Source organism: Bos grunniens, chromosome 26, assembly GCF_055505025.1.
Source record: "Bos grunniens cultivar Pamir isolate PY7600 chromosome 26, Bosgru_T2T1.0, whole genome shotgun sequence".
NCBI classification, from domain to species: Eukaryota; Metazoa; Chordata; class Mammalia; order Artiodactyla; family Bovidae; genus Bos; species Bos grunniens.
The window spans coordinates 41872678-41897037 of record NC_141190.1 but is presented as its reverse complement, the minus strand read 5'-3'; the positions used below and the strand labels follow the sequence as shown (position 1 = coordinate 41897037).

The following is a 24360-nucleotide window of genomic DNA, read 5'->3' as shown; positions in this document are numbered from 1 at the left end:
ACGTCCTGGAAATGTGATTCCATCCTGGCTGGCATGCCGGCTGCCCCGCAGGCCTCGAATTTTTCCATGGCACCTGCTTATGAGGTGTCTGGAGGAGACGCCACTCTATATTACCTGAGAAGAAGCTGGCAAGGCTGCAGGAGAGGAACGTGTGGGACAGATAAGGAGCGACTGGGGATTACTAGGATTAAAAATCAAGAGAAAAAAGAAAGAAGTGACCTAAATAGCTTTGGGTGTGAGGTGGAATTAAGAAAAGAGAAACGAAAGGAAAAGAACAAAGAAAATTGATGGACACGTGTAAAGCTCCAACAAGCACGCTTAGGGCCAAACAAGCCACAGATGTCAAAACCATGCCCTCTTTCTAGAAAACCCATCTTCGGACTCAGCACCCACCCATATTCTCAAAGAAGTAGGCAGAGCCTCCTCCGTAGCAGGTGGAAAAGAATGTGTTCTTGTGAAAAAATACCTGACGCTTACTGAGTGCTCACGCTGTGCCAGGCTTTGCTCTAGAACTTTACACCTGTTCCTCCTCCACAGCGAAACACAACAGAACCATTATCCCATTTTACAGCCACGGAGACTGAGGTTAAGTCCGGTGATGAGGTCAGACCACGAGCCTTGTTCTTAATTGTAAGGGTGATCGTGGTCCCCCAACAAGTATCCAAATGCCCATCTGGGGCCTCTCTAACCAGAGGTCCTTGGGACGCCCGCCCTGGGTGAGAACCTACCTTGCAGAATCTTCACTGACTCCTTCTCAGGGTTTGCGTTGCCCCGGGCCAGGCCCATCAGGTAGAGCTTGGCCAAGGTCTCGGACTGAAAAAGCTGGGGCTGGTGGAGTTCCCATTTGAAGCCAAGGCATTCGAGAACCACATCTGAGGACGGGAAAAGATCCTGAGCAAAGGGTGTCGCAACGCCCCGACCTGAACACGCTGTCACTCTTTCTCCCGCATCCTCTCTGTCCGTCCCGTTACTGAGCAGACGAGTGGACAGGCAGCCTCGCTGGGCCTTTCAGGAACAAAGCTCCAGCCCCACGGAGCTTCCTGACAGCCAGGTGGATCCGATGGGCAGACTCACAGGGTAACTTAGAAAGTGATAAATGTCCACCAGGGCTGCCGACCAAGAGGGGCACATAGGCTGCCCTCCAACTCGGGGGCTGGAAGAAAAGCTCCATGGGGCAGGGACACTGGCTGCCACACTCTTGGAGTGGGGCTCACCTTGTCTCCCCCATTACGGACTGAGCGACACTACCACTTTCACTTTCAATTCTCTGTTTTGGGGGGGATGGAGGGAGCTGTCCTGAGCACGGGAGGATGTTCAGCAGCACCTCTGGCCTCTACCCACTGAATACCAGTAGCCAGTCTCCCACCCCAGAATTGTGACAACCCAGGATATCTCCAGACATTGTCGAATGTCCTCTGAGGAGAAAAATTGCTACCTGGTCCCCTGTTGAAAAAGTACTGGGCTGTCATTGTTTATTTGCTAAGTCGTGTCTGACTCTTGTGTGACCCCATGGATTGCAGCCCGCCAGGCTCCTCTGTCCATAGAGATTCTCCAGGCAAGAATACTGGGGTGGGTATATTCCTCCTCCAGGGGATCTCCTCCTCCAGGGGATCTTCCCGACCCAAGGATAATACTCTTGGCTTCTGCAATGGCAGGCAGATTCTTTACCTCTGAGCCACCAGTGAAGCTGGGCCGTTAGTGCCTTATTATTACCCACCAGAAAGGCAACAGCATTACAGAAAAAAGCCCATATCCCCAGAGAGCAGAGTTCTCATCGGCATTGCTTTCCTCAAGGGAATGGAGGTCATCAGAAAGCCCAAGCTCACAGGGATGAAATGGGCTTACAGTGTGAAGAGGGTTCTTTATGCGGTAGCATAAATAATTTTAAAAAAAAGAAGAAGAGACTTGGCTAGGAAGGCAGATGGAGGATCCAGAGATACCCAGCCAAGTGAGACAGGAGAGGCTGTGGGTAAATGGGGCTCTGAGGCTGCAGTCCTGCATTAGCACAGAGCTGTGGAGAAGGGAGCCACGCTTGGGGTGATCCCTCCAAACCCTAAATCCCAGTGCCGGACAGGACCTGGGGTTCACCAGCCCCACCTCCTATACTTACTGGCTTTGTTATTATTTTGACTGTGTGACCTTGGGCACCTGTTTCCTCTTCCGTTACAATTATTGTTATTCACCAGCTTTACGATGTTGTTCGGTGCTGGGAGTCGAGAACCTGGGTTTTCATCTCAAATCTTGGGTCACCCTAGGTGACAGACTGGCTCTGCTGGATTAGAAGGAACTTTCCCCCAAGACAAGATTGCAGAGAAAGGGCAGAACTGCAGATAAAGAGTGTCCCCGCCCCCCCACTTCTGCTTTCAGGCTGGCAACGCAGGGCTGACAACACAACCCGTCTGGAACTCTTTCTCCCGAGTCTGGAGACAGCCTCACAGTACTTCTCACCCCCCTCCCACCCCACCATCAACCAGAATTGAAAGGTAAAAAGAAATCGATGAGCCTCCACTGGAGAGGGAGGCTGGCTCTGACCTCAGACGGCCATGCTGTGGGGTGGGGTTTATCCCTAAAAGCTCCACCAAGGAGCTGACTGTCCAGGCCCCTCGTGGAGCTCAGTGGGACTTTCCCAGCTGGACAGACCCAGTCTGATGCCTCATCCTACTGCAGATTAGTCCTCTTGGATGAATGCAGATGTGGACATCCAAGTGTGACTGCTTAGAGCCCCGAGGGACCCAGAACAGCTGCCCCGGGCTGGATGAGCCTCTGCTTCGTCTTCCAATCCAGTCTACTTAGTAAACTCGGCAGGTCTATATTCATCACGGCCATTAGCATATGAAAATGTGTTTGCCAAGCTTGATTTCATTCGTTGTGCATTTGGGAAATAATTTTGATGGCACCTATTTACATGTTGGGAATTCCCAGTGAAATGAAATGAAGTGAAAGTCATGTCCAGCTCTCTGCGATGGCATGGACTATACAGTCCATGGGATTCTCCAAGCCAGAATACTGGAATGAAGCCTTTCCCTTCTCCAAGGGATATTAGTGGTAAAGAACCCGCCTGCCAATGCAGCAGTCATAAGAGATGTGGGCTCCATCCTTGGGTCAGGAAGTCCCCTGGAGTAGGAAATGGCAACCCGCTCCAGGATTCTTGCCTGGAACATTCCATGGACAGAGGAGCCTGGCAGGCTGCAGTCCATGGGATTGGAGAGTCGGACACAACTGAAGCGATTTAGCACACGTTACACGTGGGACATTGTGCAGTCAGCAAGAACAGAAGCTTCCAGACTAGTGACCTGGCCACTGGTTTTCTTCCACAGAGACCACATGATGCCTCTGAGATTAGCAACGTTCTGAGGAGTTCACTGGTGACAGGAACTCACCTGCCTCTCTGCTTTGGATGGTCTTGTTCTTCAAATTCTCAGGGAAAATCTTCTGAATTTGTGAAATGCATAACCTCAAGAAAAAAAATACAAACACACAAAAAATCCAGGAGTTAACACTGACATTTTTCTTGATCTGCAACAAGTTATCATTCCAGTGTAAGCATCCCTAAAGCATTCCTGAACCAAACTTATCACCTCTCTCCTGTTGGGACAGTTTCCTCAGGTCCCCAGGGGTCTACCAGTCTGACAAACTGTAAGCTCTGTCTGATGACCAGCTCAAATCACTCATTCCTGTTGTCAGTTTGTGAGCATCCTTACCACGGACGTATGTGAGGTTACATCTGGATGCTGAATGACACCTCTTTGGGTAAGTGTCTAAAACAAAGCCTAGCATATAGTAGGTGCTCAATAAATAACCGCTGGAGAAAGGAAGAGAGGGTTCTGCACATGTCTGGGAAATTAACTCAGCAATACTTCTGGTTAGCGTCATGCATGCCCCAACGTGTCCACCATCAAACTCAAAATCTTCCCAAGGGAGTTTCCCAGTAGCCTAGCGGCTAAGATTCTGGGCTTTCACTGCCATGGTCCTGGGTTCAATCCCTTGTCAGGGAACAGATCCTGCAAGCTAAGCAGCATGGCCAAAAAATGAAGAAGAATCCACCCTGAGCCAAACCCCAATCCTCTGCCAGGATATAGCACCACCCGCCTCCAGTTGCCCAAGCCAGTATCCTGAATGTTGTCTCACCTGATCATTTGCCCAGATCTAATGGAATGTCTTTTGAATTCATCCATATCTCCTTGGGTGAATCCTTGCCCTTGTTACTGTGACCTTCATCCAAGCCACCAGTATCTCCCCCCAGTCGCTGCCAGGTACCAGGCATCCATCTGGTGCCCTCTGATGCACACCGCACGCTGCAGCCTGACCATCTGAAACACCAGTCTGATCTTGCCTCTCTCCTGCTGAGAATCTTCGATGTCTCCTCCATTGTTCCCAGGGGCAAGCCAGCCCCGGTAGCGTGGCTAACCAGCTTGTGCCTGTCTCTGCAGCCTCATTTCCCTGCACTGCCTGCTCCAGCCCTTCTCAAGAGTCGGAACCCAGCGCCTCTTGCTTCCCATCTGTGGACGCATAGCTCCCTCTCCTTCTCAGTGGACGAACGTCCACTCGTCCTCCAGATAAGCTTAGTGTTTGTTTCCTCTGGGGAGGCTAGGTGGGAAGCCCTAAACACCGCCTGTCCTGAGATTTCCCCCTGTTAAAACTCCTTCTGCAGGGTCTTCTAGTTACCTATTTCCCCACACGCCCTCTGGGTTAGACTCCGCAGCCTTTAGAGACAAAGTCGGCGTTTTATTTACTGCTGCAGCCCAGGACTCTTGCCTGGAAAATCCCATGGATGGAGGAGCCTGGTGGGCTGCAGTCCATGGGGTCACTAAGAGTCGGACATGACTGAGCAGCTTCACTTTCACTTTTAACTTTCATGCATTGGAGAAGGAAATGGCAACCCACTCCAGTGTTCTTGCCTGGAGAATCCTAGGGACAGGGGAGCCTGGTGGACTGCCATCTATGGGGTTGTGCAGAGTTGGACACAACTGAAGCGACTTAGTAGCAGCAGCAGCCCAGGCAAGGCCATAATGAATGTGCTCGATGATATCAGGGATTGGGTGGTGACAAAGATAAGACTCTTTCCCCTCAACACTAGATTCGTCCCACTGAGCAAGGACAGGCAACAAAGCTGGAGTCACACATTCACAGTCATTCCAAGAAATCCAACCAGCCAAGGAACACTCGCCACAATCCAGCCAGGGTCACCTTTGCCATGCTGTTTTCCCGTGATGCCGGAAATCTTGGTGGACCAGGGTGTCTGCAGGAGGGCTTGGGTGGGGGAGCCTGTGTACAGAATAATATTGACCACATGCTGCCATTTCCAAGCAGAAATGATGATTGCAAGTGACTCAGCCTCAGGAAGGCAGTGGGAGCTAGACTTGTTTATCCCACAGGAGCAGGGGGACTGACCCAAGCCAGACTCCAAGCCCCTAGTGGCTTGGGTCACACATCTGGCAATGGCTGGCTAAGGTCAGGAGTTCAGGCTGTGATCTCAAAATGGAGCAACAGATTTTGGAAATAATGGGGCAATGGCCATGAACTCAACTATCCTCAACAAACATCCGAGTCATCGGTTGAGCCAGGAGACGCCAGGCAACAGAAGTAATCCCACTGCCTTTTCCTGGTGTCTTGGCTGCTTGCCAAGATAGATCATTTATCCCGCAGGCTCTGCAGCTCCCAAAGTTGAGGCTCATTTCAGGCTCATCGGAAAAGCTGATGGAACACATGGCATCTGTGAGTTGTCCTCTTCACTCTGTGGGACTAAGTGGCCTGGGATGAAGCAGGATGTTGGGAACATGCTGTAAATCTGGGGCTCACTCCCAAGACAGAGAAATGAGAGAAGAAAAGGTGGGGGGACACTTTCCTGGCAGTCCAGCTGTTAAGACTTTGATTTCTAATACCGGGAGTGTGGGTTCGATCCCTGGTCAGGGAGCTGAGATCCTACATGCTTTGGGGCCAAAAAGCCAAAACATAAAACAGAAGCAATATTGTAACAAATTCAATGAAGTGAAGTGAAAGTCACTAAGTTGTGTCCGACTCTTCTGCTACCCCATGGACTGTAGCCTGCCAGGCTCCTCTGTCCACCGGGATTCTCCAGGCAAGAATATCGGAGTGGGTTGCCATGCCCTCCTCCAGGGGATCTTCCCAATCCAGGGATCGAGCCCAGGTCTCCCACATTGCAGGCAGATTCTTTACCAACTGAGCCACCAGGGAAGCCCAAGAATACTGGAGTGAGTGGGTAGCCTACCCTTTCTCCAGGGGATCTTCCTGATCCAGGAATCAAACCAGGGTCTCCTGCATTGCAGGCAGATTCTTTGCCAACTGAGCTACCAGGGAAGCTCTAACAAATTCAATGAAAGACTAAAAAGAGAGAGAGAAGAAAAGAGGAAAGTCTATTAAGTTTCTCGAAGACAAAAAGACTTCCTGCAGCTGACCACCCAAAGGGCTTCTGACTTGATACCTTTGACATGCAAAAATGAAGGGGAGTGAGTGTTAGTAGCTCAGTCATGTTCAACTCTCTGTGACCCCATGAACTGTAGCCTGCCAGGCTCCTCTGTCCTTGGAATTCTCCAGGCAAGAATACTGGAGTGGGTTGCCATTTCCTTCTCCAGGGGATCTTCAACATGCAAAACTCCAATTTAATTTTCTGGGAAGAGTAATGCAGACCTTGGACCCGCCTCTGGGACTCAGTGCTTCCCTTCCTAAGAGGGAAACCGGGACCACGTGGTGGTCGCTAGGGGCATAAAACGGCTGGTTCTTGGTACACTTGGCGCTGAGCACTCAGTTCTCCTATCAGCGCTACCCCATGGATCATGGTCTCTGGTCCACCTCTCCCAGAACTGCTCTCTGATAAAAACCGATGGGTCCCTTTATATCCTTGGCTCTTAGAGTGGCCTCTTCCCACTCTCAGAGTGGACTCGGCACTGAGATCAGAATGGGAGCAAACATGAGGCAGGATCACCTTTTCCCAGTGTCAAAGCCCCCTAAGCCTCCGGGGAGAGGTCCTTCCTCAGCCGTACTTCTTCATCCTGGATCTCTGGGTTCAGATGTTAGCTGTGTCCATACATGCCAAAGAACCCCAGGGAAACCGCATGACACGTGTTAATTGGGTATTTATTTCCCAGACTCCGTTCTAAATTCTCACTAAATTATGTCGCATAAATTCCCACGACAACCCTGTAAGAGAGCATCCCCAATATGCAAATAAAGAAACTAAGGCACAAAGAGGTTAGGCTGTTGGCAAGGAGCCTCATCTCTCAGGTTTCTTCTCCCCGCAGTCCACACCCCAGTCCCAGTGGAAGGAAGCATAATGAAGAGCCAGAAGAGACAGAGATGGAGTCGTTGGCATCTCTGAGTGATGGAGCCAAAAGCTCATTGTGTCACAGAAACCCACAGACCCAACCACAAGTACTGGCCAGCTGGGCAGAACCCAGGGCATTGACCTATGAGAGGCACAATTACATTTCTGAAATAAATGCGAAGCTGGGAGCTAGTTAACTCAGCTTTCCACTGCCAGTGATCTGCTTTACAGAACTTGTGAAATACGGATTGATCCAGCGCCTGTCAAAGTCAACAGCGCCCCCAAGTGGGAGAAGCAACAATAACAGCATCGGCGCCGAGAACAGGATTGCTGGTGGGGGCGGCCTGAGGGCTAGGGGGCAAGTGCCCAAGGACGTGTGTGTCGTGAGTACCGTTCAGGACTCCACCCTCCCCGTATCGATCTTGTTAGCTGACAAGTCTGAACGTGCAGAAGGGTTACCAGAATAAGTCCTTTATTTTATTACCTAAATTAAACAAAACCTTTGTTAGGCTCTCCAAGTTTATGTTTCCCACGACCACAAGGAATAAATCCCCACTGAGGAAATAAAGAAGATGAAATTTTGTGTTTGTTAAAGAAAAGCAGTTCCTCCCACACTGTAGTGGACTGCATCCATGGCCCCAAATACACAGCCTTTTCCTGCAGGAACTCCAAAGTGTCTTTCCTGCCCCTTGACTTTGATTTTGATTATGTGACTTGCCTTGGCTGATGGGATGTTAGCGGACATGAGGTGGCTGAAGGTTTGAACAGCACAGGTGCAACTGGGCTTGCCCTCTTACCCTCTGCTGTCACCACGACAAGGACATGCCCAGGCTAGTCGACTGTCTCAGGAACACGACAAGGGGCTAATGGAGCAGATGAAATTCACAGTTGAGCTGAGCCTATGTGGACTGAGCACCTAGGTGCTCTAGGCCTAGGTGATCGCCTAGGTGGGACACCAGTCATTGGCTGACAGAGCACAGGGCTGACATTCCCCCAAATCGAAGGCCAGGATTAGTACTTAAAACTGCTGCTCAGGCTATAAAGATACATCTCTATTCATTGAGCATCTAACTATTTGCCAGGAACAACACTGATCATTTTCAGTACACCATCTGATTTAATCCTCCAGCTTGCTCTTCAAGTGTGTGTGTGTGTGTGTGTGTGTTGGTTGTTCAGTTGTGTCTGACTCTTCGTGACCCCATGGATTGTAGCCCTCCAGGGTCCTCTGTCCATGGAATTCTCCAGGCAAGAATACTGGAGTGGGTTGCCATTCCCTTCTCCAGGGGATCTTCCCAACCCAGGGATCGAACTCATGTCTCCTGCATTGCAGGTGTATTCTTTACCATCTGAGCCACCAGGGAAGCCTTAAATCTACAACTCTTCAAGGGAGATGATATTATCACCATTTCACAGATGAGGAAACTGAAGCTCAAGGAGGTTAAGCCACTGGCTAAAGGTCACAGAAAGAGTGAATGTAGGAGAAGGAATTTCAACCCTGTCAAATAAGACTGCTGTGGTGATGCTAGTGGTAAAGAACCCGCCAAGAGCCCGCCTGCCAGTGCAGGAGACATAAGAGATGTGTATTCAATCCCTGGGTCAGGAAGATCCCCTGGAGGAGGGCATGGCAACCCACTCCAGTATTCTTGTCTGGAGAATCCCATAGACAGGGGAGCCTGGTGGGCTACAGTCCATAGGGTTGCCAAGAGTTGGACACAACTGAAGCAACTTAGCATAGCACAATAGTCCTAAAGCCCAGCACCAATGGCCATCACCCCCAGGCCACCACCCCCAGCTTAGCTAAGTGCCAGTGGCCACCACTCCCAGCTTAGCTCAGCGATTTCGCAAACCGAGTCCCAGAGACCTCTGCCCCTCTGGCCCAGTCACCATCCTCAGGTTTCTGGATCAGTTTGCCTATATTCCCAGGCCCAGCTCCAGCTCCTGGCCCTGGCGCTAAGGAACACAACAAACTTTGGCAAAAATCCTAAGATTTCTTCAGGGCTCTAACCAAACAAAATATAAAATAAATTCAAATTTGTTTAAGGCCATGAGTAGCCAGTGCCAAAAATAGCAACTCATAGCACTCAACTTTTTTTTTTTTAAGCTGGGTTCATCCGAGAATTTGGAGACCAAATCCAGATGGGTTTCGGTTTATTCACGTGTGCAGTACCATCATCTGTGGGGTGGGGGGCAACAGAGAGAGGCTGGCTGGTGGGTCTAGAAAGAGAAGACGTGGCTACTTGCTCAGTAAACGTGGAACCAGGAGCTCTTCTGGGCCAGGTGCTGCCCAGGCACAGCCCACACTCAGGTAGATCGAACTGAGTGCTCACAAGGCAGATGCCACCGGTCCAAGGAAGTAGCAGCAGCCAGGCAGGTCCAAAGGGCCAAGGAAATGAAGTGTTTCTTTGGCAAAGAGCTCCAGCTCTGCTTCCCCAGGAAAGGCAGGAAAGAACTTGTAACCTAGAGAAGTGATGCTCCAAGCCATCTGCTTAGAACACTCTGGGAGGGACCAGGGAGCCGGCTTCTCCCCCTGCTGGACATGCATGTTCCTGGGGATGCGAGTTCAAACTCTGAGCGGGGCCATCTCGCTGTGTTTGTCAAGAATCCAATTGATAAACTCAGAATCCTCTTAGGGTCCAAAGTTCCCAGTACAAAGGAAAATCTGGGGAAAAAAATTCTCCGTTTCTCTGGACTTTTATCACCACCCACAGACGTTCTCAAAGGAAGTTGTCACCCTGACCCTGTCCATCCTTAAGGGCTGGTCCCAAAGGCAGCCTTTTTGCAAATACCCAGGACAGCCCACCTGCCCAACCAGTGTGGCCCAAGTACTGGGCACTTCCCAGAAGGGCAGTTCACCCTGCCGTGGGCCTTTGAGCTTCCTACCTGTCTGGGTTCTTCAGAACTTCATCAAAGTCTATGTTGGCAGCCTTGCACATCTGGGAGAGCCCCAGCAGGTCTCCCGAGAAAGGCTGTCTGGGGAAACGCCACCGGTTGGTTGAGCCAGCGATTCGGCGTTCCAGCCGGGGTTTCTGCTGCTTGGGAAGCAAAGAAAGAGAGAATGTCTTTTTCTTTTAACCTCTCATAAATACCAGATTTTCCAAACTGTACAACAGAAAGGAAATTTAAGACAAAATTTAAAGAGCTGGTTAATTTTCAAAGCTGGCCAATATTTCTCCAGAGTCACATTCTCAAGGCAAATCTACTGCATTTAGGAAACAAGACTTTAAGCCACAAAGTAATCTGGAATTTAGCATCTGGGGCAGGAGGTGCCAGGGAGAAAGATACCAAACTTAGGAGATCTGGGGCAGAGACTTTTTGTTTTTTTAATTGCACTAAAATACACAAAACGTCTATTTTTGTTTTGTTTTTTTAATGCTGAAGCTCCAATACTTTGGCCACCTGATGCAAAGAACTGACTCAGTGGAAAAGACCCTGACGCTGGGAAAGATTGAAGGCCATTTCTCTGGACTTTCATCACCACCCACAGACATTCTCAAAGGAAGAAGAAGGGGACAACAGAGGATGAGATGGTTGGATGGCATCACCAACTTGATGGACATGAGTTTGAGCAAAGTTCGGGAGTTGGTGATGGGTGCTTTGATCCCTGGTTGGGAAGATCCCTGGAGAAGGAAAAGGCTACCCACTCCAGTGTTCTGGCCTAGAGAATTCCGTGGACATCCATGGGGTCACAAAGAGTTGGACATGACTGAGCGACTTTCACTCACAACCATGACAACTATGCATTCAGACAATGCAGAACGTTGTCATCACTGCAGAAGCAGGCTTTCTGCTTATTGAGTCATCCCCTAATTCCCCCCTCTCCCACTCCCTGGAAACCACTCATCTGCATTCTGTCTCTATGGATTTCTTGAAATTTTATATAAATGGAATCCTATAATAGTGGCCTTTTATGTCTGTTTTTTCCCTCGGCATGCTTCAAGGTTCAGCCACGTGCCAGAATTTCAGTCCTTTTGACACTCCATTGTGTGGACAGACCACCGTTTGTTTGTCCATTCATCAGCTGATAGAATGATACTTGGATTGTTACAACCTTCTGGCCACCGGCAGTAGTGCTGTGAACATTCATGTATGCGTTTCTGTTTGAACACCTGTTTTCAGTTCTTTGGGTATCACCCCAGGACCGGAACAGCTGTGTCACTGGGCAGAGACTTTTCCTTAGACATCTTCTTGAGGGCCTAGGATTCAGCAATTTCCTTAAGGAAGCCGTCCCAATAATGCATGGATGTAAAACCTCAGGTGTGGCGGCTCAAGGAAACTTATCCAGGACAACTGCACCACGAGAGACCCATAGGAATGGGTGAAATTGATTCTAAGCCACACCAGGTACCAGCAAGGTGGTGGGGAGGCAAGGGACCACGGAACGGAGGATCTGATTTCAAGTCTTGTTTCTGCCATGAACTAGTTGTGTGACCTTGGGCAAAGTATTTGCTCTTTTCATCCTCTTAGGCCTCATAGGTTAAATGGGAATAATGCCAATGATAATGAGGATGAAGGTGACTATGAACCATGAGGATGAACATGCTGTTAAAATGATAAAATAAAAGTTTGGGAACTCTGCTTTAGTATAGCGCCTGGAATATGGTGGATGATTTTGGAGTCTGAATCTAGATACAGCCCTGCTAAAGTGTGAACAGTGGTCTCTGACCGTGGGGCTCCAAACACACGCCCCCCCCCCAACCCCCGCCACCAGCAGAGTCAGCCAATAAAGCCTGAGGTCCCTGGGGGTGTGGGACCATCCCCCTGAGGGAACCCAGTGGCACACCTGTCACCCAGCGCTTCTGTTCCTCACCATCGCCTGCCCTCCGTGAAACTGAGCTGCTTACCGGATTCAGCATTTTCATGAAGGATCCCGGAGATTGCACAAAAGAGAAGCACCTGGAAGGTGAAAGAGGCAAATTTTAAATTTTCAAAAAACTTCCAAAGGGTGTTTTCAAAACATTATGGAGGAGATTGGCTCAAAGAATCTTTATTTTGCCACAAAAGGAATGAGTAAGCCTCAAATGTGACTGAGTGATCAAATCAAGTGAAAATCTAATTTTTGAAGGTACATTAGTAGAAAGATGATTCCCTGCTATTGTGCAGGGAAAGTGGCTCAGATAAAGCAAACTAGGAGCTAATCCACAATTTTCCACTCTTTACCCAGGTGATGGGAACCAATGGAGACCTATATGTGGACTGATCATGTAACCTGTCATTCAGATCAGGGCACTAAAAGGGGTGATATTAACAGTTACGTCTGGACAGTATACGTTGGCCAGCGCTGTCCTGGAGCGTTAGATTGGAAATAAAGTGCACACTGCGGGGAAGGATAGTGGGGAAGAGACAGGGAGTTTGGGAAGGTCACGTATGCACTGGTATAATTAAAATGTATCCAACAACGACCTACTCTTTAACCCAGGGAACTCTACTGGATGCTATTTGGCAGCCTGGATGGGAGTAGGGTTGGGGAAGAATGGATACATGTATCTGTATGGCCGAGTCCCTTCCCTGTTTATCTGAAACTATCACAACATTGTTTGTTAATCAGCAGTACAAAATAAAGCATCTTTTTAAAAAAGAAAGAAAGTGCACAGCGAGTGTAATGTGCTTGAATCATCCCCAAACCACCACCCCAGTCCATGGAAAAACTGTCTTCCATGAAACTGGTCCTTAAGGCCAAAAAGGCTGGGGACCGTCGCCTTAACGGGTTTTGAGGGTCAGTTCCTGGGTCACTCTAATCGGCAGGAGCTACCTGCGAGGGTGCCTGAGCTCTCAGACCCCTCCTGCCTCCCAGCCCAGACCCCCCGAAGCCCTCCTCTGCCAGCTGACCACATGGAACCAAGTCCAAGCAGTGCCCATCACTCGGGATGTCCTCTGTCTCCAACACGGATGGAAGTACCAGCGATACCTGCTGTCCTGAGGCTCCTTGGCCCCCGAGGGTGTGCTGACGGGGGAGCTAGCGGAGCGGAGGCACTCTTGTTACGTCGGTCTCTGAACGACAGGACAGCTGATGGCCCTTCACCTTCTGGGGCTGAATGCTCGGAGCGCTCATGACACGCGGGGCTCACTCTTTTCTTCCTGAGGGCAAGGAGCTTTGGCAGGGGAGCCGGCCTTTGGTTTCCTCGGGTCTTTGTGGGCACCATGGCAACATCAAGGAAGGTTCTGAGCACTTCCTGTTCTAGGCTCAGTCCCCTTGCAGGCTGGGGGCTGTGGGAGGGATGCAGTCTTACAGAGACCAACTGGGGTGCCACCGACCTCCACCTCAATTGCCCTCCTTAGGCGTGCAGTGTCATTACTGTTTCTATGTAGTGCCAGGCTTCTTACAGTGCCTGGGGGAATGCAACACTTTAAAAGGGGCCCACGGTGAGAACCAACCCCCAAATCCTCAGGCCTCATCTGTAACGTAAGATTAGACTAAATGGTAATGATGACCCTGTAAGCGAGACAGCAAAAGAGGCACAGATGTAAAGAACAGACTTTTGGACTCTGTGGGAGAAGGCGAGGGTGGGATGATTTGAAAGAATAGCATTGAAACATGTATATTATCATATGTGAAACAGATCGCCAGTCCAGGTTCGATGCATAACACAGGGTGCTCAGGGCTGGTGCACTGGGATGACCCTGAGGGATGGGATGGGGAGGGAGGTGGGAGGGGGGTTCAGGATGGGGAACACATGTACACCCATGGCTGATTCACGTCAATGTATGGCAAAACCACTATAATATTGCAAAGTAATCAGCCTCCAATTAAAATTAAAAAAAAAAGATTAGACTAGAAGGTTCTCATATTGCTCCCAGCCTTGACACTCTGGGGAGCTCCTTTCCTAGCTCTAGTATCCAGAAATGCTTGGACAGAAATATTTAAACAAAAATTGGAGTGTTTTATATTATTCAACAGAGAAGGCAATGGCAACCCACTCCAGTACTCTTGCCTAGAAAATCCCATGTACAGAGGAGGCTGGTGGGCTGCAGTCCATGGGTCGCCAAGAGTCGGACACGACTGAGTGACTTCACTGTCACTTTTCACTTTCATGCATTGGAGAAGGAAATGGCAACCCACTCCAGTGTTCTTGCCTGGAGAATCCCAGGGATGGGGGAGCCTCATGGGCTGCCATCTATGGGGTCACACAGAGTCGGACCCGACTGAAGTGACTTAGCAGCAGCATATTATTCAAAGCTGTGCCTATGACTTACTTTGCTGGTAGATGATGTTTAATCTGCTCTCTCTGAGAACTGTCTAAAAGTTGGGGACAAGGCTGAGACCCTTCATTGCAGGGGTCAAAGTGGAATCTCACAGTGTTCTTCTCGGTGCCTTGGTCTGTGAAGCCTGTGAGGCGGGGAGGTGGGACCCTCCTCTATCACACCTGTGAAGCCTCGCCCATCGAAGTCCTGGACCTCCACCCCAGGGCTCATCGAAACGCCAACAGTAAAAGGGGCCTGGAGTTAGTGCAGCTCGTTAAGGCCTGAGGGTCTTCAAGCACAGCCTCTTCTAAGTCACATAAATTATACAGCAAGATAGGAGAGTAGCTACTCTGCTGCTGCTACTGCTGCTGCTGCTGCTAAGTCGCTTCAGTTGTGTCCGACTCTGTGCGACCTCATAGACGGCAGCTCACCAGACTCCCCCGTTCCTGGGATTCTCCAGGCAAGAACACTGGAGTGGGTTGCCATTTCCTTCTCCAATGCATGAAAGCGAAAAGTGAAAGTGAAGTCACCCAGTCATATCTGACTCTTCACATCCCCATGGACTATACAGCCCACCAGGCTCCTCCGTCCATGGGATTTTCCAGGCAAGAGTACTGGAGTGGGGTGCCATTGCCTTCTCCGGTAGCTACTCTACCTACTGGTAACTGTGCCCTAGGAACTATAACACATTTGATCAAGGAGAGGCATCTCCGAATGTACTTCCCTCTTCACCCTCAGCTCTGTGGTTCTACCCCCCTGATACCCACTTCCTGCTGTGCAGTCAGTGACAGAGGAGTGTCCGCTGGGGGCTTACACACCCCTGTGTCCCCCCAGAGCCCAGCACCAAACTCGGCCCCTGGAACATGCTCAACAAACGTCTCAGCTTGGATAACTGGAGGAACCAGTCCCTACCCACCGCTCTGTCTTTGCACATGGATGAGCACTGTGTGTGTGTATGTGTGTGCGTGTGCATTTCTCTGTGGGTCAAGGTTCCATCTCAGCAGAAGTTTGTCTGCAAATAAGCAGATTCACTCCCTCGCTGTGGCTCCCTTTTATCCACCCAGCTTTCTCCAGTCACCTGTCCCTGGAGTGCAGGGCCCCATGTAAGATTTCAGTTTAAGTTTGAAAGATCTAGCAATCCCATTCACTCCACTATGGGCCACACTCCCCGATGCTCTCAGGTACCACTTCTTAGGGCACAGAAAACAGGCCCTTGGGCGCCCTCTGGTGTCCACTCTAAGAAAGCATCCCAGGGTGGCGCACTTCTCTGTCCATTAACAGGAACCCTGGCCTTGGCTGTGTACATCATTTCCTCCAGTTCTAAGCTCGAGCATCCAGCCTAACAGCTCGTTCTAAGCTGAACGTCCTTTTTACATACATCTCTCCACAAATCTTGGGAGCTGAGTTACTAGCCAGAGTCAAAAACAACAAATACAAATAAATGGAAATGCTGCCCCAGCATGCTTTCCTAAGGGCTTCAGACGGCAACCGAACAACAAATGCTTCCCTAAAGCTCTTTTTCTGGTGATGTCCAGTTGCTTGGATGTGTAGTGACCCAGCCCCATAGGCCCAGACAAGTCAGAAATCCCAAGACTTCGGTGGTCCCATGCGGGGAGCGAGCTCCGCCCCTGGCAAAGGTCATGAGGAAGGAGGCTTGGCATACGCAAAGGCGGATCAAGCCTCAGGAGTCTCCCTGGAAGTTCTCGAGCAATCTACCCCCAAAACCAGAGTCTGCCTACTTTCTGCTTTGTGCTTTCACCTACACCTCTGACTTTACGGGGGGGGCTGTCCCCCACTACCTCTCTGAAAAAAGAGTTAGCTTACAGCTCCAGTTAATAATTCCTGGGTGTGACAGTGTTTCAACCTACAAACTCCCTTGGAAGTCCTCTAGCCTGCCTGAATAGGTTTTTCTGGCCACATGTGATTGCTCAGAGCCTCCAAACTGTGAGAGGCATGAGATGTTCTAAACTGTCTAAATACAGATTCCTTTGAGCAGTTAAAAGATTGATTAGAAATTGTATTGGTGAAGGGATTTTCACTTGTTGGGCCAATGTTTGCTGCTAAGTCTCCATATCCCTTACCTGCTGTGTCCCTGGCAGTGTACTGATTAATATAATTGGTGTAAATAGTAGCTTTAATGTTTGTAACCTGGGACCCTTGAATTAATTCTTTTTCTTGTTATACCCCACCACACCTTTGCTCTGTAGGAATGCAACTTTATCTAATGCTTTTTGGAGGCTGGCGCCTGACTTTAGAATAATCACCTTTAGAGAAAAAGGCCTCCGGGCCAGAAGATGATGCAAATCACCTAAACTTTTGCATATGATAAGTTTGCAGGAAGAAAGCCTGGCTTACTGCATGACTCTACCCCTTCCCCCATTATCCTCTATGCATAACTTAAGGTATAAAAACTACTTTGGAAATTAAAGTGAGGGCCTTGTTCACCGAAACTTGGTCTCACCATGTCGTTCTTTCTCTTACCTTCTGGCTGAATTATTCAGCCTCTTTTCTCCACTGAATTTCCTCACTGAGCCATCCTCATTCTATTACTCTTTATATCCTTAATTAACGTTTAATTAAGCAATTGTTTCCCGATCCTCGCCGACGCCGTCCCCGCTTCGAATTCCCTGGATCCACCGGGGCTGGACCCCGGCAGTCCCAAGACCTCACTTCAGGGGCTCAGACACCAAACCTCACTGAGTACAGCTCTGAGCTACAACCACATTGTACCAAAATCTCCCGTGCCATAGTGACAGGACTCCAGTGTGATGTCCATTTTATTCTAGAACACTCCAGAGATGAGGAGCTCACTACCTTCCCAGAGGGTCCCAGATGGTCCATTTCAGCCACTCCATCTGGTGACTCATGTGGACAGGCGGTGGAATACATGGGAAGGAACACCTGATTTGGCTCTGGTTCTAGCACTGGCTTCCCTGATGGCTCAGATGGTAAAGAATCTGCCTGCTATGTGGGAGACCTGGGTTCGATCCCCAGGTCAGGAAGATCCCCTGAAGAAGGGAATGGCAACCCACTCCAGTATTCTTGCCTAGAGAATTGCATGGACAGAGGAGCCTGGCAGGCTACAGTCTGTGGGATTACAAAGAGCTGGACATGACTGCGTGACTCACACACACACCAGCACTGACTAGTTGTATGACCCTGGCCATGACTTTATCCTCCCTTGGTGGAAAGCGCAGACGCAGAGCCTTTGGGGCTGGCAGTTTGGAACATCTAGGTCTCAGAGCCTGAGTGTTCGCTCTAAAGTCTCTGGTTCTAGAAGAATCAGGGCCCTGACTCTGTGTGTGTGCAGTGGAAGGCCCCATAGATATCGGGATCAGCTGGCTCCCAAGGTATGGGGAGCTGTCTGTGCACCGGGTCCAGGCCAAGGCTGGAGTCCTAGGCTAGCCAGTCCCAAGCCTGCTTACCCTGCTCACCTGGTCCTTCCCTTGGGAACCACGAAGAAGGCTCTTGTGCAAGTTTCCCCCTTTCCCCTTCTACCTCCTGATCGGCCCTAGTGTGTCTCCACCTGGTCCTGCTCCCCTCCTCCTGGGAGCTGTAACAATGTTTTCAGTGGCAACTGTCTCCTCATCTGTTGGCCTCATCCTCCCTGAATAATAATAAAAGCTACATTTTAAAACATCCACCGGGGACCTGGGGCTTCAGGGAGGGCTCCTTGGAGGAAGTGACATTAAGGATGAGCCTCAAGGGGGTAGGGATTGGCTGAGAGATACAATGAGGCAGGGGTGTCGCAGGTGGAGGGAACAGCACCTGCTGGACTGCAGTGGAAGAGAATGTCCATGTAGTCTGATGGCAGGAAAGGGTGGGAACAGGGGCTGGGATGTCAGAAAGGGAGCAGGGTCCAGGTCTTCCAGGGCTTGGCGGGGCCAAAGAGTCTGGGTTTTGTTTAGTCCTACCACTTTTGATCCCCAGGTTGTTTTTCCCAGCTCCTAATAAACCCAAGGGCTTCCCAGTGGCTCAGTCATAAAGAATTCACCTGCAATGCAGGAGACGCGAGTTCAAACCCTGGGTGGGGAAGATCCCCTGGAAAAGGGGATGGCTACCCACTCCAGTATTCTTGCCTGGGAAATCCCGTGGAGAGAGGAGCCTGGCGATCTACAGTCCATGGGGTCACTAAAAGTCGGACTAAACAACAAACTGTCCAAAAGACTGACTTGTGAACTCTCCAGATTCTGCCTTTGCTATTTCAGGGAACCCAGAAGCCTGGTTGGGTGCCACCAGCCTGGGGAGGCACCACCGGTCCACCGACTGCAGAGGGAAACACACAAGAGGCCAGAAGAGCAAAGCCACTCGGGTCAGCCCAAGAGTGCACACGTGGGGCAGCCCCACTGTCCTTCCCACCCATTGAAATAAATGAGCAGGCTTTTCATCGGCTGTGAAAACAACAGTGGAGCCAGCCCCAGACTCAAGGCAGAGCCACCAATCAGACGAATGGGCGTGAGGGCCACGGCAAGCATCAGAGAGCATCCCCTATCCCCACTTCTCTTCCCGCCACTTCCTGTCCTGACCTCCTGGGGAAGGACTCTCCTTCCCTGGGGAAAAGCAAAAGACTTTGCAGTCACCGAGGATCCGGAATTCAGTGTCCTGGCTGAGTGATTCAGTCAAGTCCGCGGGGTTTTTTAACCTCTCTGAGCCTCTGTTTCCTTCTTGTAAAATAGAAATAAAAATAGTTCTCACGCACCAGAATATTTCGAGGGGGAAATAAGCTGCTGCTGCTGCTGCTGCTGCTGCAAAGTCGCTTCAGTCGTGTCCGACTCTGTGCGACCCCATAGACGGCAGCCCACCAGGCTCCCCCGTCCCTGGGATTCTCCAGGCAAGAACACTGGAGTGGGTTGCCATTTCCTTCTCCAATGAAGGAAAGTGAAAAGTGAAAGTGAAGTTGCTCAGTCGTGTCCGATTCTTCGCGACCCCATGGACCGCAGCCTACCAGGCTCCTCCGTCCATGGGGTTTTCCAAGCAAGAGTACTGGAGTGGGGTGCCACTGCTTTCTCCGTGAAATTAGCTAGAGAACGCTTACCTTGAGGGTGCCCCCGTGGGTGCGCACGTGTCAACATCCTTCCGCCTGTCCGGTGCCTCGCACATGCGCACACCTCCACCCCGGCCGCGCGGGGACACCCGCCTCCTCCTGCTCAATTTTTCAAATGCAACGTCCTGGAAAGCACAGAGGCTTTGCTGAGAACCTCGGCATCCCACAACGGCCAAGGATTTCGTTAATGGAGCTGGTCGGGGAGTCGGGCAGCCCTGTTTGGGCCCGTAACCTCCAATGCAGAGCAAAGTCCTGCTTCCACAAGCCTTCCCCCAGATTCACCCGCTCCTACCTGCCGCTTCTTTCTTCCCAACTCAGAAGCCTGGAGTGGGGAGGGGCATCGGCAGGGGGTGCTCCGTGGCATGACCTCGGGTCCCTCAGATCTCACATCTAAGGGGCTAGTCCCCAGAACGTGCCCCCTCCATTGCCAGTGACCCCTCCCTCTTTTCTCTCCCCTGCCCCATGCCCCATCCTCAGAAGGTAATTTTAGTATCTCCCTAAAGTCACCTACACTCCACTCCAGTACTCTTGCCTGGCAAATCCCATGGATGGAGGAGCCTGGTGGGCTGCAGTCCATGGGGTCGCTAAGAGTAGGACTTGACTGAGCGACTTCACTTTCACTTTTCACTTTCATGCACTGGAGAAGGAAATGGCAACCCACTCGTGTTCTTGCCTGGAGAATCCCAGGGACGGGGGAGCCTGGTGGGCTGCCGTCTATGGGGTCGCACAGAGTTGGACACGACTGAAGCGACTCAACAGTAGCAGCAGCAGCAAAGTCACCTATGAGAGCCCCAGATGAGCTCTCAGAAAAGAAAAATGATACAAGAAGCTCAAGCCATCAACTGACTTGGCAAATTGTTCTAAAAGATGCTGAGATCTCAAAGGTTGCAATGCCAGGAGGTCAGGTGCCAGCTTCTCCTGTTTCTCCTGCAAAGCCAAGTAACTTAAATGGTCCTCAGCGGCCACCACCTGGGTGAACATTTGCAAGCATAGGTGCCATTATATGAGGCTTCCCAGGTGGTGCTAGTGGTAAAGAACCCGCCTGCCAATGCAGGAGATGCGAGTTCGATCCCTGGGCCGGGAAGATCCCCTGTAGGAGGGCACAGCAACCCACTCCAGTATTCTTACCTGAAGAATCCCATGGACAGAGGAGCCTGGCGGGCTCCAGTCCATAGGGTTGCAAAGAGCTGGGCACAACTAAAGCGACTTGGCACATGCATGTGGCACTGTATACACTGAGTGTAGGAAAAAAGTGGCTGATCCCAACCCACAGGGGTCCCTGAGGCCAGGCACTCCCCACAGTGGCCCCGTAGGCAGGTACAGTGAGGTGGCTAAGCTGGAGGGTAGCCTTGGACTTCTGGCCTCCAGAACTGTGAGAGGATAAACTTCTGTTGTTTAAGCTGTGAAGTGATTTATGATGGCCATCCTGGGAAACTGGACACCTCCCCCACCCTTTACTCCCTGTATATACCATCCTTCCAAACTGGGGTCCCTGGGAAGGTCAGGAGTAATTGGAGAATCTAACCGCCGATATCCCTCGTTTAATCTCCAAAGTGGCCTAATTATCTGTCACCCATGGTGAATTGTCCACCTTTTCCTATTCCCCTGGGACAGGAATGGACATTTCAGGGTTGATCTGCACAGACTAAAGGAATGAACAGGAAAAGTGACAGCCTGCTGCTGCTTTGAGCCAATAAAGGGAAATAGATTTTGCCCCCTAAAGTCAAAGAGAATTTGTAAAAAACAAAGTCCAAGCTAATTTAATACACTCACTTAATTATTTAAGTAGCAAGTCAATATTCCTCAATTGCTCCATCTTACAAACACAGCCATGATAACAAAGGAAACATTATTTAAATCTGTGGCCAAAAAAGTGAGCCTAGATAAAGAGAGCAAAAGGCTAAATCTGATATGATTTAACAAAGGCGAGAAAAGACCCAACCCTTCCCAGAAAATAAATCATAGCCACACTTATTGCCAAGATCCAAAGAAAAAAATTTATTTACAATAGAGAATTTTATTTGAAACATGCATTTTTCTTTTTTCTTTTTCGTTTTTTTAAAACAAATCAGCAAATGCAGATCAAGTTTACACTCCTTAAGGCAAGAGTCCCTTTGCAAGCTGTACATGATCATATTAAATCCAAAAGCCGCTCACCCTGGAAACTCATGTACAAAGGGCAAGGCCAAGGTCAGCGATTTGTCTTTTATTAGAGAATCAGACAATCTCCCTGATACAGGAACTCTGAGGTCAACTTGCTATGAATTATACTAGGAAAATGCAAACCAATAGCAAGAAATTCTGATAGTCTCCTTAGTACTGCATACAATCAAATCAACTTTATTTAGAAAGGAAATACAGTAGTGCATACGAAAAAGTGAAAACAGAACCTGTCCACATAACCGGAGGGACAGCAGTGTGCCGACGGTCATATTGCACGCAACGGTCAAGTCCAAACATTTGGTTCAGAGTTAGCTTTTCCCCATTTTGGCAATCAGTTCATCACAAATCTTGGTGAGTTCTTCGATCTCTTTATTCTGCAAGTGAAGACAAAAAAAAGAGGTTGCTGAAATCTCCTGGTTGTTGGAAATCAAGCCGATCAGAATGTCACTGGGCTTTTTAATGTTCTCTGGGCTGACTGGTCCCCCTTAGGATATCTAAAGCAGCAAAAGAAATGACCTGGAGCCAAGTAATCTGTACATCCCAGCTCTAGCTGTGTGACCTTGGGCAAGTTACACAACCTCTCTGAGCCTCAAGTTTCCTTATTTCAAAAGTGTGGATGATAACATCTGTCCCTCTCAGAATTAAGTGGGGTAAGAAATGCCAAGCTCCCTGGCACAGTGGCCAGCACAGAGTATGGCTTAACCAGCATTCATTGTCTTCTGCTTATTTGCCTCCAAGGCTCTGGGCACAAAAAGGTGGTCTGCGGTGAGCTCTTTGGTGGCTCTTTTTGAGAAATGCCACCAGAGGGGTTAAGCAATTCTACTTGGATGGGACCCCAAGCATTATTCAGAGGATGCCAAGTGAGGCAGTGCTGTGGATACAGGGCATGTGGAGAGGGGTGAGGGTAGACACAGGACATCTTCAGGGGCTTCTCGGGCCACACCTTGCCCATCCTCTGAAGCCCCATCAAGAGGAGCCAACCACGTATTCATCTCACACCAGAGATCTTCAACAGGCATCCAACAGGGTGGCACCTCCATCCGGACAGTGGTGGCTTTGCTCTCAGATGGACTAAATGCCATGCCTGATGCCCATCTGGCTCAGCAGCCAGTCTTGACGGGTCCTCTTTAACTGGGCGGGACTCTTCTGTATCCCTGGAACATGGTGCAGCCAGCTTTCCCTTGAGGTCCCCGTGGAAGGCAAGTCTTAAGTCACAAGGCTGTGCTCTGAGGCTGCGCTGAGGCCCTTCTCTAGAAAGCTCTGGGCCTCCAGCTGGGAGCCATGTGCCCTGGGTACCCGGGCTGGGCTCCAGGTGCCACTCATCGCTGAGCCGGTGCTCCGGAGGAATCTGGACTCCTTAGCAGAGGAGGTTCAGTCCTGGCTGCAGCTGCAGATTCAGTCCTGCCTCCAGTCCCCACGGGGAGACAGCTCCGCCAGGAATATCACCTCGGCCCACCTCCTGCCTCAAGTCCTGTGCTCTCGGAAGCACTGAAATGCCTCTTGGGGGATGGATTCTGCATGGGATGCAGGATAAGCCACTAATCCTGGAATTCCTGTTATCACCGCTCGGGCTGCTCGCAGTGACGTTTCATCTTACTGGAGCACTTGTAGCACATGCTGGTCACCGTGCAAAGCCAGTGCGGGCCCTGGATCGCACTCCATTCTCATCAGAATCTCTTAACGGAAGCCATTGTTATACCCCTGCTTTTCAGTGAGGAGACTGAGGCTCAGAGAGGTTAAGCGTTTGTGCGTAAGGTCACACAGTCAGACACAGCAAACCTGAAACACGAATTCCAGTCGGCCTTGGTCCCAACAGCTTGGCTATTTCACGTGTTAGGCACAACGCCTATTGACTGATGACGCAGGGGCAAGAGCAGACCCACTAGCTGTGGATTCTTGGAGGTTCTCCAAGCTCTATCCCTGCACTGTCAGCCACCAGTCAGGAACCTGCCCTATCACGGAGCTCAGCTCACCAGGCAGAAGTCCCAGGTCCTTTATCAAGCCCCAGCTGGGCAAAATGCCCAATGCCTTCACCTAAGAGCTGCCTGGGGTGGGGTTGGGGGGAATAATGCTTCTCAATCTCTTGAAAACAGAGACCACCCCCTCCATACCACTTGGAGCCCTTTAAGGAAGAACTCATGTGGTTGACCCACTCCTCCTGAGTTTTAGTTTAAGACAAAATTATGTTTGCGGATACATTTTTTTTTTGTTATCCAAATCAGTGCAAAGCTTACTTGCTTTCTTCCTTGTCTTCTAGTTTGCCAGAAAACCTAACATCCATCACCTTCACTTTGCAACTATAGTCATCTGAACAGGCCATGTGCCTTTAAAGCATCTCTCCTGTCTCTGGTTTTAGATTTATTGTTCTAGCTAATATTATGATGCGATTTAAATACCATCATACCCTGATGGAAACAGGAGGGAACAACTTTACACCTTCAAAATCTTCCGGTTTAGTCCCCTAGCATTACAAACCTAGAAACCACGGTGAAGTGCCGGGCCTGCGAGGGGCAGGATGGACGGCAGGGAGGTGTGGGGACCTGAATCTCCTGAGTTCCGAGCTCTTTCCCCGAGACCGTGTAGGAGATGTGAGAGGTGGTATCCGCCTACTGCAGAGGTTAGTACTACTTGGCCCAGAACCCCTGGGGCCCAGCCAGCCACCCTGGAAGCCAACTGGGTGCTTCAAGAGGAG

At 50.2% G+C, this 24360-nt stretch overlaps 2 protein-coding genes across 49 annotated transcripts in view; both read right to left on the bottom strand.

Annotated features, from left to right (window-relative positions):
- Window positions 1–19869, bottom strand: part of BTBD16 (BTB domain containing 16) — a 59258-nt gene extending 39389 nt beyond the window's left edge. Inside the window, exons 1-7 of the mRNA XM_086378082.1 lie at window positions 19798–19869; window positions 19497–19630; window positions 13188–13235; window positions 12124–12175; window positions 10163–10314; window positions 3381–3454; window positions 729–872 (exon numbers count right to left, since the gene is read on the bottom strand). Coding sequence (XP_086234208.1) covers window positions 729–872; window positions 3381–3454; window positions 10163–10314; window positions 12124–12175; window positions 13188–13235; window positions 19497–19630; window positions 19798–19869 — 676 coding nt within the window. The remainder of the gene's footprint in view (window positions 1–728; window positions 873–3380; window positions 3455–10162; window positions 10315–12123; window positions 12176–13187; window positions 13236–19496; window positions 19631–19797) is intronic.
- Window positions 19870–21479: 1610 nt separating this feature from the next.
- The window catches only part of TACC2 (transforming acidic coiled-coil containing protein 2), a 234989-nt gene continuing 232108 nt past the window's right edge, over window positions 21480–24360 (bottom strand). For all 48 annotated transcript variants that reach the window (XM_086377942.1, XM_086377954.1, XM_086377967.1 and 45 more), the window contains one exon: window positions 21480–22042. In XM_086377942.1, coding sequence (XP_086234068.1) covers window positions 21977–22042 — 66 coding nt within the window. In that variant the 3' untranslated portion in view covers window positions 21480–21976. The remainder of the gene's footprint in view (window positions 22043–24360) is intronic.